The following is an 18,117-nucleotide window of genomic DNA, read 5'->3' as shown; positions in this document are numbered from 1 at the left end:
GCTTGGAAGACCTGTCAACAGACCAGTTTTCAAATACTCCCAATATAAAAAGCATCTATCTCAACAAAAATAAATTAAAATCGCTATCGCCATTCATTTTTCGAGAGAAAAAAAAAATTTTGAAAAATCGTCCTATCCGAAAATTTAATTGTAGGATTACCTGCAAAAGGATTCAATGGATTGGACAACATAGAATTTTTAAATATATCATTTAATTGCATGAAAAGTATTTCTCTGTAAGTATAACAACATTCTTTAATATATTTGACACCTTCTTCTACCTGCAATCTGTCTTTTTCCTATTTTGACCTCCTCACACTCCCAAACCAAATTGAAACTCTGCCAGACAGCAGTTTTCACTCTCTTAAACTAAATCAGTAAAAACTACTGCAATTCAGTGAATATTCACTGATATCCAGTGCCAATCCAATGACTGATTCTTTCAGTAATATGACTGATACTGGCAATCAGTGAATATTCACTGAATTGCAGTATTTTTCACTGATTCAGTTTAAGAGATAATATATCAACAAAAATATAATCAATAATCAGCAGCTTTACATATTCATCTATTTTCTTTTTTGTTTTTACTCTTGTATATATTTTGTACATACATAATACAAATAGCTTATAACGTGATGGATTATCAATTCGATTGTATTTAAACTGAATCGGTAAAAACTACTGCAAATCAGTGAATATTCACTGATATCCAGTGCCAATACAATGACTGATTCTTTTTGTAATATCATTGACACTGGCAATCAGTGAATATTCACTGAATTGCAGTAGTTTTCACTGATTCTGTTTAAGAGAGCATTTATTAAAAAAAATAAGAATGATTGATTTATCTTATAACAACATCAAAAAAAATAAGCTGTTTCACAATCTTCTATAAAAACAATAAAATCTGTACCGATTCTGTGTAACAATTGTGGAACCTATGTAATGTTCTAATTCAGAACATACTTTAAGGCTGGGCTTATCTAAGCTGAAATCACCGCAAATTTTTCTCGTTAACTTATGTTTTTTTTTATTCGTTTTTTTCATGTAAAAAATATTTTACGCCTCCAGCTTGGGACAAAATTTTTCTCCCAAAAATTTTTAACAAAATCATTTTTAGATAAAATATTCAATAATTTTAATAAATATACTTTATTTATTCTAATCATTAACACAATTCAAATATCACTTTTGTAATTTGTTTTTCACGTAAGGCATGTATGGCATCTTCGTATTCAGATAATTTACAAACATGAATACCCAATTTTTCATGATTAAGATATTGATTTCCCATAGTTTGTACTAATGATAATCCATTTGGAAATGTAAATGGATTGACTTTGACTCCAAAAATTTTTAATTCTTTCATGTATACCTAAATCAAAAAAAAAATTGAATACTTGTAATCTTAAAATACATTTGTTTAATAATAAATGAATCTATACCTCAAAAGGATTGATTTTCATTGTTGCTGTAGGATTAGCGACTCCAAAAATGCAAAGGGTTCCACGATTGTTGAGTAAAGGAAAAGCAGATTCTATAGCTGATGCAGAACCACTGCAATCAATAACAAAATCGAATTTTTTTCCTTCTAATTGATCTGGCGTACATACTTCATACTCCAAACCTGAATACATATTTGAAAAAAATTTAATTGAGATCGATTCAACTTATTATATAATTAATACTATCAATGATAGTTTTGATGAATAAACTTTAAATAATCAGAAGTAATAATTCACATAAATGATTAAACGAATGTTGTGATGTAATTATTATCTATTAATTATATACTTTGGTCTTATTATTCATTTATAGTGATTAAACTATTGATAAATGTACTTTTACCTAGGTTTTCAGCAATTTTTTGTCGCATAGGCATTGCTGCACTAATGGTTACAGTTTTTCTTAAGCCATGTAGATGTAAAGTACATGCCCAAAGTAGTCCAATAATTCCGGCTCCAATGATGAGAACTTTACTGCCAATAGTAATAGGATTAATCAGATCCCAGCCATGAATAATACATGACAATGGTTCAGCTAATGCAGCTTGAAGCATATCTATGTCATCTGGCATTAAGTGAATCTAATAAAATAGTCATGTTTTATTATTTAAAAGAATCAACAGTGAATGATAAAATAATTTAATAAATTATTAAATAATTACTTGAGATTCAGGAACAATTACATGAGTTGCCCAACCTCCATTTTTAAAAATTCCTATTGTAAAATTGATTCGTCCACTTTCACAAAAATGATAAAATCCTCTATAACAGTCAGTGCATTTATTGCAACCCTTGTTGGGGTCGACGGCAACTTTTTGGCCGATTTTTAGATTTTTCACTTCATTGCCTAAACCTTCAATGGTTCCTACAAATTCATGGCCTAAGATTAACGAATCATCATTCTTGGTTGGAAATAGACCCTGTAATCAACAGTAAATTATAGAAATTAATCTGAAAAATCAATAAAAGCTGAAGGCTTTGATTTATCTTCTTACAATGCCTACAAGTATTGAAAGATTTTAATTTTCTAAATGAATACTTATTTGTAAATACGGATAATATCAAATAATTGAATGACTAAAAGTTGAATATACAGTATTAAAGAAACTCATATTATCTCAATTGGAAGTTAAACCCAACACTATTACATGTAGAGCGATAGTTAAATTAATCACAAGGTCAAGATGAATTAGAAGGTCGGATGAAAAAAAATATATACAGAGGATTCACGATAATTTTAAAATGAGTTTGTGGGAAATCTTCAACAATAAAGTAATATTGGAAGTTTGGAGTGTTTAGGAAATTTCGAACAATATAATGTAAATAAAGAGTATTATATTCACTTCAAGGATATGAAGATCAGTTCCACAAACTCCTGAGTAAGCAACTCTGACCAAAACTTCATCTTTTTCTGGAATTGGAATTGGAGCAGTTTTCAAAGATAAATCTTTTGTTGCTGTGTTGAAGCTTAAAAATTCCATTGTAAAATACGACAGACTAGACAATGAATATAATGATGATCACACTTTGACTGCCAAGAAGAAACTAGTATAAATGCCAGAATCCTTTACATTAGTCGCTCATTATATAATAAAAACAAATGGATAATTTACTTAATTCTTTTACTTTACAAGTATTTAGCATTGTCAGTTACATTTATTGTTAAAATTATTTCTCGTCTGTTATTAAATCAAGATAGGTGATTACACTAATTCAAGTCAATATTTACTCTTTACTACAAATTACTTATTGTTTACAATAGCTTAATTCAAATTCATCATCCAGGTGTGATTTGTCACTTGCGTTCAATATTTCAATCTAATACATTGCAAAATGTATTTTATTCATTATGGAGCCAACTGGCAAAAACAATATCCATAGATATGGAATAAGGGTATACAATAGTGATGGTTACCTCTGATCTCCTACAAAATCTATCCATAGGAAAGAGGAATGGCATTCCCCATTGAACCCATATTTTTCATATTATGCACCATCGTATTTTTTTAGCCACCTTCATCACTTTAAACAGCATCAGAAGAGTTATCTACAGCCACCATATAATAGCCTGATAGGTATATATGTATACATATAGGTTCTCATAAGATCATTGGTCGTTACTAATTTTTTGGTTAGCCGATGAAAAGCCCAACTGTCAAAAACATCGTATATACAGTACTCTTTGCGACAATCAATGAAATAAGTTTTCAGTGAATAATATGGAAAATTTAAAGAGATTCTTATGTAATCTAGAGACATTCAACGAAATACAACAAGATTATGCATCAAATGAAGATAAGATACGAGATATTTCAGCCAAAACAATGCAAGAAGGAATTAATAACTTACAAGGTTATAATATGATTTTATGGTTAGTGCTATAAAAATAAATACAAAATTTTATAATATCGAAGTATTTTGATTTCAGATAGTAAAGATCAATTTAAAAGTGAAATAGAAGCGAATTTAAAATATATAACATCCTCCAAACATGTTATTGAAAAAAGACAAGATCTAGTATGTAATGAGAATACTGGTTTATCTGTTTCTAATATTCGCAATGAGTATGTAAACAAGCATTTAATTATTATGAAATAATTTATATTTTCAATTGCATGACATTAACTTGATTTATTTTAGTGCAATGATTGAATTTACAAAGGATGCAATGACGTTGTTGAATAAATTTGGAAATAGAGATTCTATTAAATCATCACAACTAGATAATAATCTAACATATATAATAGAAGCCGTTGTAAGTATAAATTATGCATATGAATGTTTTTCTTTCATTCTAACTGTTTATTTGATTTTAACAATGTTTTATAGAAATTATATAATGAAAATATTGCAAAATCAGTTCGGAAAGAAAAGATTTCTATTGATGATGTTGAATCAGCAATGAAAAGTATTCATATATTATCAGATAGTTATCGCCAAATCGCAATTCATGATGGTTGGTATTAATAATAAAAAGTACAAATAGAATTTATTTATTCATGTTTAAAATGAATATTCATTTTCAGATGATACACCAATGGACCTCAGTATTATAGAATTCGAAAAAAGTCAAATATAAATATCAATTTTTTTTTCAATTACAATTTAGATCTTTATTTTATTGGATTTAAATCAGTAAGCATTGGCAGATGAGATGTTTTCAAACTATCATGGAGATTTATCTTCAAGAACAGAAGTTGAGGGTCAACCATATCCTACATAATGAAGATTAAATATGTAAGAATTTTTTTTAAATTTATATTATCTGTATTATTATTAAGTACAAAAAATATAATTTTTAAACTTATTTACCGTAAAATGCATCTGCTTTTGTACTGGGGGAATATATTTCGGTTCATTCAATTCATTATTTGCTAGGAAGAACGAATCGTTGACATTTTTCTTCGATAAATCTTCTGCTTGATGACAAACCACTTTCAATTCCAATCTTTCTCTAATTAAAAAAAAATTGTTTTTATTTGTATGTAAATAAATTGTGTATTTTAAAATTAATTATTTATACCTAGCTAATGCCAATTTATCAGCGGCTATTCTATTCTCTCGTTCTGCTAATAACTGAAGTTGTGTTCTTAAGTGATTTAACTGATCTTTATGTTGTTTTTCTATTCTTTGAGCTTCCTTCAGTGCACGCATTCCTTCCTCCCGTTTCACTAGTGCCGACTAAAATTTCCAACATGTAGTAATTGAATTCTTTGGTTTAAAATAATTTTAAAAAAAAATCAATACCAACCTGAGTTAATTCCTCTAAATCTTTAGCTCTTTGCATCAATTCGAGTTCTTTTTCTTCAATTTTTTGCTTATCTTTGTGTAGATTATCCACTTTCTCTTTCCATTTTTGACGTTCAAGATTTGCTTCATGCACAGCCTCATAGGCAGTTTTGATTGCTGCTTCCAACTAAATTAAATATAGTAAATTTAATTCACCCATTTATAGGTAATAACAAATGAATCTATTTACCTCAGTCTTTGTTATATCATTTGAATTTGCTTTTAAATGATTAAGCACTTCAAGTTTGCTTTTTTCGGCTGCCAGGTCTTCTCTTTCGTTAGCTAAAAATTTCATTTGCTGTTTTTGATTGGTCATCCATGCATCTTTTAGATTCTATAATCAACGTAGTTTAGAAAAAATCATTTTTTGATTAAATTTTCTACAGAAAATAGAAACATACCTGTAAGTATTGACGTTCCCAATTGATCTGTTCTTGAAACAATTCTCGTTCACGCACTAGAGCTCTTTCCTGCATCTCAAGTCTTGTTTCTCTCTCATTTAATAATTCATTATTTTTTATAAATTGACTAGATAATTGACTTAGTTCCGATTGTAATTTTTCTGCTGTTGTAACAATTTTTTTACGTTCGTTGCTAACATCCTCTTGTTGTTTATGTAATTGTTGAATTAATCCTGTTTTTTCATATTTTATTTTAGATCTAAATTCATTTGCGAATAAATATAACTATAAAAACATACCTTTTATTAATTCTTCTTGCATTTTCAGATTTTTTTCTCGTTCATCTTGATTTTTTTTCTCATTGCTTTTTATCTCATCATATAACGTTTGTAAATTATCAGACACGTTCTCTGATTTTTCTAACATTTTATTAATATCAGTTCGTTGTGCTTTAATAAAATCTACAGTGTCTCGTTCAAGTTCTTTAGCACGAGTAATATTTTCTATGGTTTCAAAATGTTCTTTTTGGAGTAAAATAAAGTTTTCAGATTGTCGAGTGTGAATTTCTTGTATAACTTTTGTATGATTAGCCTTAAATAATTGTTTAAAAATTTAATTAAAATAAAAAGTTGAAATAAAAGAAAATATTGAAGAGAAGAAAAAAGTGGGAGAAAATGAGGTGATCTTAAAAATTTCATAGTTTATACTGCTGACCTTTAAACTTTCAATTTGTTCTTTATATTCTGTTTCCAGTTGAATTTTTTCGTTTTGTATTTTTTCAATTTTTTTCTCATAATCCAATTGCAAATCTTCCATTTCTTGACGTAGTTTTATTTCTAATTTTTTTGTGCTTTCTTCCATCAAAGATATCTGTGTTCTATACATAAAAAGAATAAGTTTACTAATTCATTAACGGCAAGGATGAATTTTTTATTTAACAAAAATAGAAAACAAAAATTTCTTTACTCGTGAGAATTCTTCAAAATATCTATTTCTCTTTCATAACTTTGCTTCAAAAGGTTCTGCATGTAATCTACATCTCTTTCAGATTGTATGGAATAAAAAGAAGTCTGTGATTCCACCTTTGGATTGTTATCCTTTACACAATCTTCAATTTTTGGAATTGAATGTTCAGAAGATGATTGAGTTATCATGGACTGTTTTGCTAGTGCCTTAAAAATAAGCTCGATTAGAAAAAATTTTTACCAAAGACAAAAATTAATTTATTCATAATGTACCTGTATATAATGATTTATTCGAGTTTGTTGCAATTTAATTTGGGCTTCAAGCATTGATTGTCGATCGATTTGTCGTTTAATTAGTGTATCAAATAATTTGTTTTGTTCATTTAATTGAATTTGTTGATTTTCGACAAAGAAGTTTATTAATTTATCAGTTTGTTCAGACAACATTGTCACATTTTTCAGATCATTCTCTTGCTGTTGGTGAATGAGAACGAAAGGCTCCTGTAATGACTCGACTTGTCTAGTTATTGGCATAGTTGGAGTAGAATATTCATTTTTTTCTTCCACGTTAGCAGAAATTACTTTTGTTTCATGTTTAATATCTTTTTTATTCTTTGCAGCAATATCATTCATTGGTTTATTATCACTCTCAGATATATTTTTCTTTGCCCCTCCAAGCCATTCTGGTAAATCATCTGGAGATGATTGTAATTGACTAGTGGTTGGTTTTGATTCAGAAGGTTCAACCGGCTTTTCCTAAACAAACAAGAAAAAATTTTATTTAATACTGTTTTATTGTTGAATATTATCTGATGATCATTCTACAATATAAATTAATTATATTATACCTTTTTAGTTGGTAAAATATCGTCATATTGATACTGTAATCCTGACAATAAACCTAATGGATCACTTATGCCGTCAATGTTAGATTTAGGCATTTTTCTTCGAGGTTCTTTTCTATTAATACTATAATCACTAGAAATATTTATATTAGATGTTGCAGTAATAGTGGCAGTAGTTGTAGCAATTACAGTAGTTGGGTTAATGCTATCACTTGAAAAAGAAGGAGGAAATAATTCAGTCATTATTGATGATTTACTTTCATTACTTCTTGAGCGTGATAAACCACTCATTTTATCTCCAGCACTACTGGGTGTGAAATTAAATGAAAAATATTCATTAGTATCATCAAATTTATCAGATAAAAAAGAATTAGGCTTCTGAGAAGAACTTTCCCACTCAGTGTTTATAAAAGATTGGTATTCAATTGGTTTTTCTCCTGTAGAGCTTTTTAATTCACTTTTCTCACGATCAGTTAATAATAAATTATTACTACTTGGTTTTATATCATGACTATTTTTAGAGGGCTCATGTTTTTGACTAGATGATAAATTTCTGCTGTTATCGAATAGTAAATCATCCAAAATGTCTTCGTCAGCATCAATGCCTGGAAAAAATTAATTTAAAACGATGAAGTTATAATAATAATAGCCAGAAAAAAATTTGCAAAATTATACCTTTAAAAGACACTTTTTTCTGAAGTTCTCTGATATTTTCTTTTTGTTTTATTAATCTATTTTCACCTGTTCCCACAGTAGAAGGCTTTTTTACTGATACATCTGAATGACTTAAAGGCACTCCAAATAAATTTTTGTGAAGATCATCAAGATCTTCCATTATATACTTACTTTTGTACTTCTGTTCATTATTAATATTTTCATTTTGTGATAAAACATTCATCATTTTTTATTGATTAGCCCATATTCAATTATTAATAATAAATTTCTATTTTAATGGTTACTTGTTCTATGAATATATACATAAAAACTTTGGCGTCTTAGCAACATTTATACTTCACGTAATAAATAATACTGTCATTTATCAATAAAACAAGCATATTTAATATGTATGAAAAACTTATATATTATATTTGACATAAAAATCACAAACAACTGATTTGTTATTAAGGCTGGGCTGAAGTCAGAAAGTTTCCCGGAGTTGACTTTACGCCCTCGTGTTGTGCGGCAAAAGGCCGAAGCTTGACATCAATTGAAATTGAGTAGGTAACAGAGAAATCGTTCGAAAAATGATAATTTTCAGGGATGCACTACAAAAAGGGAGCCTTAGGGCACCAAGAAATTTACAAATTTTTGAATAATCTGTTTCGAGCAAGACAGAGCACAGAATATATCTATCTATCTCCGTCTTATTTTTCAGAGAAGACTGCGAGTTCGAACAGTTGACGAGCAAGCACATTCCCCACCCTCTGTTACCAAGCCTGAAGCTTATGATATCTAAACGTAAACAAAGCAAATGAAAATATGTTGGCTCTGTAGTCAGAAGGTTCGCCAGTTATTTTACCGAACGGTGTTCGATTCCAATTGCGGCAAAATTTTTTTTTTATTTAAATTGCATGTAATTGCAATTTTATCATGCCAAACATGAGTTTTAAATTTCAATTTTTATGTAAAATTTTTTTTTCAATTAATCAATGACAAATGAGAAAATATTTGAACAGGGCCATTAACCTTTTTTTGTACAAATACATTGATAATAGCCTTTTTTAACAACTTATTAACAATAAAAAATTGTTTAAACAATCCGCGGCGAGTTCCGATACTTCGCCGGCAAGCCCCCACTTTCTGTGCCCAAGCCTGTAGCTTATAATTTTCAAGCATCGTTTATATAATTGGAACTATAATAGCTCAATGGTTAGAGCCCCGACCTTTTATTTTGCTGGGCAGGGTTCGATCCCAGTCATAGGCAATTTTTTTTTCTGTTTCTTGTTCAAGTGACTTTATATACTTATAAATCAATTCATATATTTGATTAAATTATTCTTCCAATTAATTACGGAGAACAACTTGTTTTTCTGAAAATAAGCTGAGGGTGAGGAACGAGTTACTATGAATTCTCTTTTTTAGAAAATGTTGTCTTTAAAAGACACTAGGAATTGATTTTGAACTTATACAAACAACCAATTATTGTATTTATATAAAATTTTAATGAAAAAAAAAAATTGGCTATAACTGGGATCGGACCCTAATCGGTAAAATGAAAGCTTGGTGTTCTACCTACAGAGCTAACATATTATCTCTGACATCATGTTTATGTTTATAAATTGTATAATGCAGGCTTGAGTACGAAAGGTGGGGATAGAGCTTGCCGGCGAAGTGCCGGAAATCCCCGTGGATTATTTCAACTACTTCTAAATATTTCTAAATTGCTTAAAAAAAAGCTACGTTCATATAGATATAGTAAAAAAAGTGTTTATAACCCTGTTCATGTTTTCCGACTCGGCGTCGATAAATTACATAAATAATTGAGAAAAAAAAATCAAATCGTTGGTAAGAATTCATTTTAGCATGTTAATATTATAATTACATGCAAATCTAACAAATGAAAAAGAAAAAAAAAACTTTACCATGAATGGAATCGAACCCTGCCCATCAAAATGAAAGATCGATGCGCTAACCACCGAGCTATTATGATTACAAAACATTTATATATGCTCAAAAATTATAAGCTGCAGGCTTGGGCATAGAGAGTGGGGGGTAGAGCTTGCCAGCGAAGTGCCGGAACTCGCCACGGATTGTTTAAACTACTTTTCAATGTTGATAATAATATGATTAACTTGTTAATAACATAACATTGTTAATACATGTAAAGATGTATCAAACACAGGCTATTATCAATGTATTTATACAAAAAGAAAGTTTATGGCTCTGTTCAAATATTTTTCGACTTAGCGTCAATAAATTCAATGAATAAAGAGAAAAAAAAATCAAATTGTTATAAAAGATTAATTATAGCATGTCAATATTATAATTACATGCTAATCTAACGAATAAAGTAGAAAAAAAAAATTGGTTATGACTGGGATCGAACCCTGCCCGGCAAAATAGAACTCTGACGCCCTAACCACATGGCCAGCATAATCTCGATATTGAGATAATGTATATTTGTTTTCACACTACATGCTTGGATACGCCGACTTGGAATTGAGCTCCCTTATTAACATTTATACCTAATAAAAATGATAATAATGGATGAATATATGTATTTGAAGTTATTTGCAGGTATTATATTAATTAATGTTAAATGAGTATCATCATTTTTATTTATCCTAACTGCAATAGTCATCAAAGTGTAGGGCATTGTAAAGTGATACACTATGTTTACATCACATACATATATTACCCGTACACACACATACAGAATTTACTCGCCAAAATGCAGGGCACCATCAGTTCTGGATACGGATTGAGCATTTTTTCAATATGGATGACTGAGGTCATCTGCGAGCATAATGCTGTCACCTATCAGAATTTTTTCAAACTAATTTTCCGGAGAATATCATCTGGAATACAAGATTTCTAATTATTTCTAAATTATTCAATTTTATACTATGAATTGATTTTTTTAACATTCAGACAGGTGGCAAGGACTGACGCAAACACGAATTTTGGGCGAAAAACGTATAAAAATGAAATAATTAGTGATTTTTCATCTGAATGATGTGGCCGCCATCTTGAAATTTAAGCGCGGCAAGTCAATTCATAATTTTTTCATTATTCTTTCTAATTTTTTTAATAAAAATATTCACTATATACAAAAAATTGTTGTTTACGTCAGTCCGGCATTAATTCCTCTGTAATTTGGTACCTAATTTTATAGAAATAATTGTAAATTGGCGAAGAAATTAGAAATTTCCCGATCCCATGTATTTGGATAGGGGGAATCAGTCGCCTTTCTGACTTCAGCCCAGCCTTAAACCATAATATAGTCGGACTGAGAAGAGAGTTCCTCAGTTGCTTCAATGCTTTCGGGCTCCCCACCACTGATTTTCTACCCCTTCTACCATGTTTTTTACTACTGCGCAAGCGTACAAGAACACATGAAGAACATCTGAGGAACTCTCTTCTCAGTCCGACTATAATGACATAATTGTATGCTTTGTTTACATGTCAAACTGTGGCGACACAAGTGCTACCACCACTCCGGTATACTCGGAACGCGTTGCGCATGCTCCATAAATGTGTAGCGAACACGACTATTGTTTCCCGCGCAAAAACATAGCGAAAATACATTTTGTAGCTTGAAGGTTATCAAGCTAAAGAAATCAATTTAATATTGTGAATCAAGAGACACGTTTATTTTAGTAGTGTCTCGAGCGCCAAGTATGAATAGCGGTGACGAAGGCACTACCGTGTCTCTATTCCACTCAAATTAGCACTTTTGAGGTTATGCTCCTTTAAATTTCTAATTTCTCTGCAATAATGACATAAACTTTATTAAAAAATCTTTGAAAACCCCATTGATTAGCTACGACAATAAATTGCAATTGCTATTGTGTCCTGAAAATCATTTATTTGCAAAAATAAAAATTGGCTACACCCCTTGGACCGCATTTTAAGTAAAAAGAATCTTTTTCCTTAAAAGTACGACTTTTTTTTATAAAGTTGGTACTACCATGAAGTTGCTGCATGACTATAACGCCAAGTTAATTGTGTTTAAATAAATTTTTATAAAAAAAGAGAAATTTTGTTTTTAATTCAATTTTTTTTTCTATTTTTAAAATTTTAAAACGTAATAAGGCTGTCAACTTTCTTCATGTATTGAATTCTTTTTTCATCTCATTATAAAGAGTTTGTCTTTGATTTATGTAGAAAATTACATAATAATTTAACGAAAATTAAAAAACATTTCTATTTTATTTTATTAAATATAATTGATCTTTATGTTCAAATACTTGGCTGCAATGATTTCACGCATTTTTGTAGTTGTTCACATAAAGAAGTTTTATAGAGATCGCACTTGATGAACGATGATTATCGTCTTCGTTATTCATACTTGGCGCGTATTTTTGTGAAGTCCGTTAGGGCTATTTTTGGTGTGATAAAATAAATAGTTCATAATAAGTGAAAGTTTAACTGTTAAGTTTAAAGTGTCAGTGACTAAAATTGTCAATAATTATTGTAGTGTAAAAATTAAAATCAATATTAAACAAAATGAATGTGACTGCATTAACAGTTGTCCAATGGTAAGTTTTTTTTACTATATATTTTAGTACTTCGTTTATAAAATTATAAAATCGGGGAGACTACGGTTTCCGTGGCTTTACTTTACATCTACATGGCTTAAGAAAAACTGTAACCATTAGTGCAGCAATGCCTATGCGACAAAAAATTGCTAAAAACCTAGGTAAAAGTACATTTATCAATAGTTTAATCACTATAAATGAATAATAAGACCAAAATGAATAATTAATAGATAATAATTACATCACAACATTCGTTTAATCATTTATGTGAATTATTACTTCTGATTATTTAAAGTTTATTCATCAAAACTATCATTGATAGTATTAATTATATAATAAGTTGAATCGATCTCAATTAAATTTTTTTCAAATATGTATTCAGGTTTGGAGTATGAAGTATGTACGCCAGATCAATTAGAAGGAAAAAAATTCGATTTTGTTATTGATTGCAGTGGTTCTGCATCAGCTATAGAATCTGCTTTTCCTTTACTCAACAATCGTGGAACCCTTTGCATTTTTGGAGTCGCTAATCCTACAGCAACAATGAAAATCAATCCTTTTGAGGTATAGATTCATTTATTATTAAACAAATGTATTTTAAGATTACAAGTATTCAATTTTTTTTTTGATTTAGGTATACATGAAAGAATTAAAAATTTTTGGAGTCAAAGTCAATCCATTTACATTTCCAAATGGATTATCATTAGTACAAACTATGGGAAATCAATATCTTAATCATGAAAAATTGGGTATTCATGTTTGTAAATTATCTGAATACGAAGATGCCATACATGCCTTACGTGAAAAACAAGTTACAAAAGTGATATTTGAATTGTGTTAATGATTAGAATAAGTAAAGTATACTTATTATAATTATTAAGTATTTTATCTAAAAATGTCTTTGTTGAAAGGTGATCGTTGATATTTTTCAATTTGTATATGTCTTACTAATATGAAAAAAAGGATTTAAAAAAATATTTTCATAAACATAAACGTTGTTTATTGATAATTTTTGTTTAAATGTGAATTCTGAGGTGTCATAATGGGCGTTTTTGCCATGAACCTTTCACTAAAAAATCATTTATTATGCAATTATTATTGCTGTACACTGTCAAACTTTAGCTTCCCCCCTGTATACCATTTTCCTCAATATTTATAAATATTTTTTACATGAAAAAAACCAATGAAAAAAACATAAGTTGACGGGAAAAATTTGAGATGATTTCAGCTCAGGGAAGCCCAGCCTTAAAGTATGTTCTGAATTAGCTGAAAAAAATTTTCTTTAATAATTTTACACTACAAAATTAATATTTTTTTTATTATTTCAGAACGATGTATTGATACTTTTCGTTAAACTTGTTGGGAAACGATCGTTACCTAAGTCTACCTTACTGCAACTGTATCGGTAATAACCGTTAATCCTAACTGTTAGAACATTCATTATTCAGTCAGTGAAGATGACAAAGGTTATTGTAACAAAAAATTTCCAACATCCGAGGTTTAAAAAAGTTAAAAGCCTGAAGATAATCTTTACAAACACAATAAACTATTAGTCGACATATAGAAGACATATTGATCGGTATTCTAGATCAGGGGTAAACAAACTTTGACTTTTACGGAGCACCAGTAAAAAGGTCTATCTAGAAAAATCTTATACCTCTCTCACTTTTACTTGCAGGTGTAATAGCTCTGAAAATTATACCTGAAGTGCCACGTTTACCCACCTCTGCCGTAACCACTCTTTCGGTAGTTTGACTATAGAAAAGATACACTCAAAAAACGATGCACCTCAGTCTAAGTTACTTTCGAACGACGACACATTTGATCAGTTAATTGTCATCAAGCTGCGCTGAACTGACGAAGAACTCATACTGAGAATAATCATCAACCACAATTGTTGACATAAACAAAATTTAATTGAAGATCAATCGATCTGTACGTATTTTTTTTAATTACTAATGTTTTTATATATTTTCACATTTTCATAATATGAAACGTTTATAATATTTATCATTTACAGGGTTACAATAATGCAGTGGTTGATTGCGTTGATATTCCACTTCGTGGTAATGCGCCTATTGAAATTGCCTTTTAACTTTCAACTTGATTACAATAACTTAGCGCTGTCGCCCTTTTCAGATAAGGTAATCGAAGTCATCCATGAGGACTTTTTTGACGTTAGGAAAAATTTCGGCAGAGTTATTATCGTGAATAATAACTTGAGAAAGATAGAACCGCATGCATTTGATAAAGTAAAATATGTTAACATGATTGATTTGCGAATGAATAACTTGACAAGTCTACCAATAGAATTATTCAGTAAAAATAGAATGCTCAAAGTGCTTGATTTATCACAGAACAATTTTTTTATTGATTCATTCCCGCATGATTTGCTACGAAATAACGTTCATTTAACCAATTTTACCATGATACAAAATAAACAGGAAATTGTAACTTTACCTAAACGATTCTTTGCAAATTTGATTAAATTAAAAAATCTAAAGTTAACTGACATTGGTTTATTCTACGTGCATCAAAATTTGCTATGGGGATCGACCGAAATACAAGAGTTATATATAGACAGGAATAGACTTAAATCTATTCCACAAAAATTCTTTAGAGATTGCAGAAAACTGACAAAGCTGGTTTTAAAATGTAATGAAATCAGTTATTTACCTGAAGACATTTTTGCAACACTAACTAATTTGGAAATACTAGATTTGTCTTACAACAATATCAGACATATTGACAAGTAAGTTACATAGAATAATTTTTTACAACGAAAATACTAAACTTAACGAGTTCATCCGTCTTTTTTTATAGCAATCTTCTGAAAAGTTTGTCCTCTTTACGTACAATAAAAATGGAACATAATCAATTGCGAGCAATTGATCCCGAAGCATTCAAGGGCCTAAAGAGTCTTCAAGTTGCACATTTTTCGTACAATAATTTGACATTAAAACCATCAGAAATAATAGACAATGATGCGCTGAAAATTACATATGTTGATAAGGATGAACCGCACTCTGTATTACACTTTTGTAAGGATACTCTTGAAGAACTCTACGTTGATCACAACTTCATTACCGAAGTCTTTTCTGACTGGATCACAGCACCTCGTCTTCGGATTCTCAACTTAGCCCATAATGGAATTTCTTATCTACAAGTAAGTTTAATTTTTCATCATTGCATGAAATACGATACATAAGTCACTAAAAAACATCAAAATATTTCTAATTTATTTTAGATATCAGAATTGCAATTCTCGTCGAGTATAATCGAAGTAGACATGTCACATAACGAAATTCACCGGGTTGATTTTCAAGGTGTTGAAAGGTTAACTCCAGAAAATCTTGGTAAAGTGACAATCAATATACAAGACAATCCTATAAGATGTGACTGTAAGCTGAATGTCTCGTTGAAGTCCATCGACGAGAATATTTACCACCCATATGTACTACATGATGAAAATGTATTTAACCTAAAAGTTGATAATTTGAAATGTCATCGACCTGAATCACTAGAACATGTTAAGATCAACAAATTGAGCTCTAAATCTGTAACTTGTGAAATGATCGAATCACGAAGAAATAATATTTCATTTCCACAAAATTGCAAGTGTATAAGAAGTCTATCAGATGAATCAATTTTAATTAATTGTTGGTATCAAGAACCAACTACTGCTCCAGCGTTTAAAGTTGACATTGAATCATTAGAAGTCATTGATGCAGGATGTTTTGACAATAAGGAGAAATTCGACAAAGTTATTATTGTAAATAAGAACTTGAGAAAAATAGAACCGCATGCATTTGATGAATTAAAATATGTTAAAGAGATTGATTTGCGAATGAATGACTTGACAAGTCTACCAATAGGATTATTCAGTAAAAATACAATGCTCCAAGTGCTTGATTTATCACAGAACAATTTTCTTTATAATTCATTCCCGCATGGTTTGCTACAAAATAACGTTTATTTAACCAATTTTACCATGATACAAAATAAACAGAGATTTATGCATTTACCTGAACGGTTATTGGCTGACTTAGTTTCTTTGAAATATATTAAGTTGACTGATACAGGCATTCTCACAGTTCCAAGGGACCTCATATGGAATTCAAGTAATCTTGAAGTATTCCATCTGGACAATAATTGGATACAATCTCTGCCGGCTGATTTCTTCAAAGACAGTAAAAAATTAAAGGAGCTAGTCTTAAGTTTTAATGTAATTGATAAGTTACCTGAAGACATTTTTGCAACATTAACTAATTTGGAAATACTAGATTTGTCTTACAACAATATCAGATATATTGACAAGTAAGTTACATAGAATAATTTTTTACAACGAAAATACTAAACTTAACGAGTTCATCCGTCTTTTTTTATAGCAATCTTCTGAAAAATTTGTCCTCTTTACGTACAATAAAAATGGAACATAATTACTTGCGAGCAATTGATCCCGAAGCATTCAAGGGCCTAAAGAGTCTTCAAGTTGCACATTTTTCGTACAATAATTTGACATTAAAACCATCAGAAATAATAGACAATGATGCGCTGAAAATTACATATGTTGATAAGGATGAACCGCACTCTGTATTACACTTTTGTAAGGATACTCTTGAAGAACTCTACGTTGATCACAACTTCATTACCGAAGTCTTTTCTGACTGGATCACAGCACCTCGTCTTCGGATTCTCAACTTAGCCCATAATGGAATTTCTTATCTACAAGTAAGTTTAATTTTTCATCATTGCATGAAATACGATACATAAGTCACTAAAAAACATCAAAATATTTCTAATTTATTTTAGATATCAGAATTGCAATTCTCGTCGAGTATAATCGAAGTAGACATGTCACATAACGAAATTCACCGGGTTGATTTTCAAGGTGTTGAAAGGTTAACTCCAGAAAATCTTGGTAAAGTGACAATCAATATACAAGACAATCCTATAAGATGTGACTGTAAGCTGAATGGCTTGTTGAAGTTCATTGATGGAAATATTCACCACCCGTATGTACTACATGGTGAAAATGTATTTAACCTAAAAGTTGATAATTTGACATGTCATCAACCTGAATCACTAAAAGATATCAAAATCAGTGACTTGAGGTCTCAATTGATAGATTGTAATTTTAAAACGTAACTTATGCTGAAAATGATGTATTTATATGCATTGTAAATAATAGAAATTTGTATTGATTACATTCGTAATGGTGTTTTTATTTGGATTATTCTTATATTGAACTGTTAGTGATTGAGGATGCAAAAATAAGCCATTAGTTATTAATATCTGATATTCTATTTTATTAAAGAATGTTTTTTGTTTTTCACTGATACATCTGAATGACTTAAAGGCACTCCAAATAAATTTTTGTCAAGATCATCAAGATCTTCCATTATATA

General features: G+C 29.7%; 5 protein-coding genes across 6 annotated transcripts; 3 read left to right on the top strand and 2 right to left on the bottom strand.

Annotated features, from left to right (window-relative positions):
* Positions 1-577: 577 nt before the first annotated feature.
* LOC118063929 (D-arabinitol dehydrogenase 1-like) lies at positions 578-3,563 on the bottom strand. Its single transcript, XM_035078196.1, has 6 exons — positions 3,424-3,563; positions 2,852-3,053; positions 2,171-2,428; positions 1,852-2,089; positions 1,449-1,630; positions 578-1,378 (listed from the first exon to the last, which is right to left on the bottom strand). The coding sequence occupies exons 2-6, from the start codon at positions 2,987-2,989 to the stop codon at positions 1,172-1,174; spliced, it is 1,023 nt and encodes a 340-aa protein (XP_034934087.1). The 5' UTR covers positions 2,990-3,053; positions 3,424-3,563; the 3' UTR covers positions 578-1,171.
* On the top strand, positions 3,101-4,827 carry LOC118063930 (uncharacterized). 2 transcript variants are annotated; one of them, XR_004690001.1, is made up of 6 exons: positions 3,101-3,207; positions 3,294-3,879; positions 3,937-4,072; positions 4,149-4,263; positions 4,338-4,464; positions 4,535-4,827. XR_004690001.1 is itself a non-coding variant. In XM_035078198.1 (6 exons), exons 2-6 carry the CDS (start codon positions 3,728-3,730, stop codon positions 4,585-4,587), a joined length of 564 nt encoding a protein of 187 aa, XP_034934089.1. In that variant the 5' UTR covers positions 3,463-3,583; positions 3,645-3,727; the 3' UTR covers positions 4,588-4,827. The 2 variants fall into 2 exon arrangements, 1 of the variants encoding a protein (XP_034934089.1); XM_035078198.1 differs by lacking the exon at positions 3,101-3,207 and having other exon boundaries at positions 3,463-3,583; positions 3,645-3,860.
* On the bottom strand, positions 4,605-8,625 carry LOC118063927 (putative leucine-rich repeat-containing protein DDB_G0290503). Its single transcript, XM_035078194.1, has 12 exons — positions 8,184-8,625; positions 7,512-8,113; positions 6,937-7,419; positions 6,665-6,870; positions 6,413-6,575; positions 5,998-6,289; positions 5,699-5,931; positions 5,488-5,631; positions 5,260-5,424; positions 5,032-5,189; positions 4,821-4,962; positions 4,605-4,723 (listed from the first exon to the last, which is right to left on the bottom strand). The coding sequence occupies exons 1-12, from the start codon at positions 8,407-8,409 to the stop codon at positions 4,622-4,624; spliced, it is 2,916 nt and encodes a 971-aa protein (XP_034934085.1). The 5' UTR covers positions 8,410-8,625; the 3' UTR covers positions 4,605-4,621.
* A 4,092-nt stretch (positions 8,626-12,717) lies between these two features.
* On the top strand, positions 12,718-14,917 carry LOC118063931 (D-altritol 5-dehydrogenase-like). Its single transcript, XM_035078199.1, has 5 exons — positions 12,718-12,870; positions 13,092-13,273; positions 13,344-13,959; positions 14,038-14,644; positions 14,730-14,917. The coding sequence occupies exons 1-3, from the start codon at positions 12,837-12,839 to the stop codon at positions 13,548-13,550; spliced, it is 423 nt and encodes a 140-aa protein (XP_034934090.1). The 5' UTR covers positions 12,718-12,836; the 3' UTR covers positions 13,551-13,959; positions 14,038-14,644; positions 14,730-14,917.
* On the top strand, positions 14,167-17,920 carry LOC118063969 (chaoptin-like). The gene is made up of 7 exons (XM_035078268.1): positions 14,167-14,175; positions 14,730-14,775; positions 14,849-15,461; positions 15,533-15,875; positions 15,957-17,026; positions 17,098-17,440; positions 17,522-17,920. Exons 1-7 carry the CDS (start codon positions 14,167-14,169, stop codon positions 17,855-17,857), a joined length of 2,760 nt encoding a protein of 919 aa, XP_034934159.1. The 3' UTR covers positions 17,858-17,920.
* The last annotated feature ends 197 nt before the right edge of the window (positions 17,921-18,117 follow it).

The sequence above is a fragment of the Chelonus insularis genome, unplaced genomic scaffold (assembly GCF_013357705.1).
Source record: "Chelonus insularis isolate UGA/USDA-ARS -01 unplaced genomic scaffold, ASM1335770v1 contig_150_pilon, whole genome shotgun sequence".
NCBI classification, from domain to species: Eukaryota; Metazoa; Arthropoda; class Insecta; order Hymenoptera; family Braconidae; genus Chelonus; species Chelonus insularis.
The sequence above is the reverse complement of the archived record's forward strand: the minus strand, read 5'-3'. Positions and strand labels throughout refer to the sequence as shown.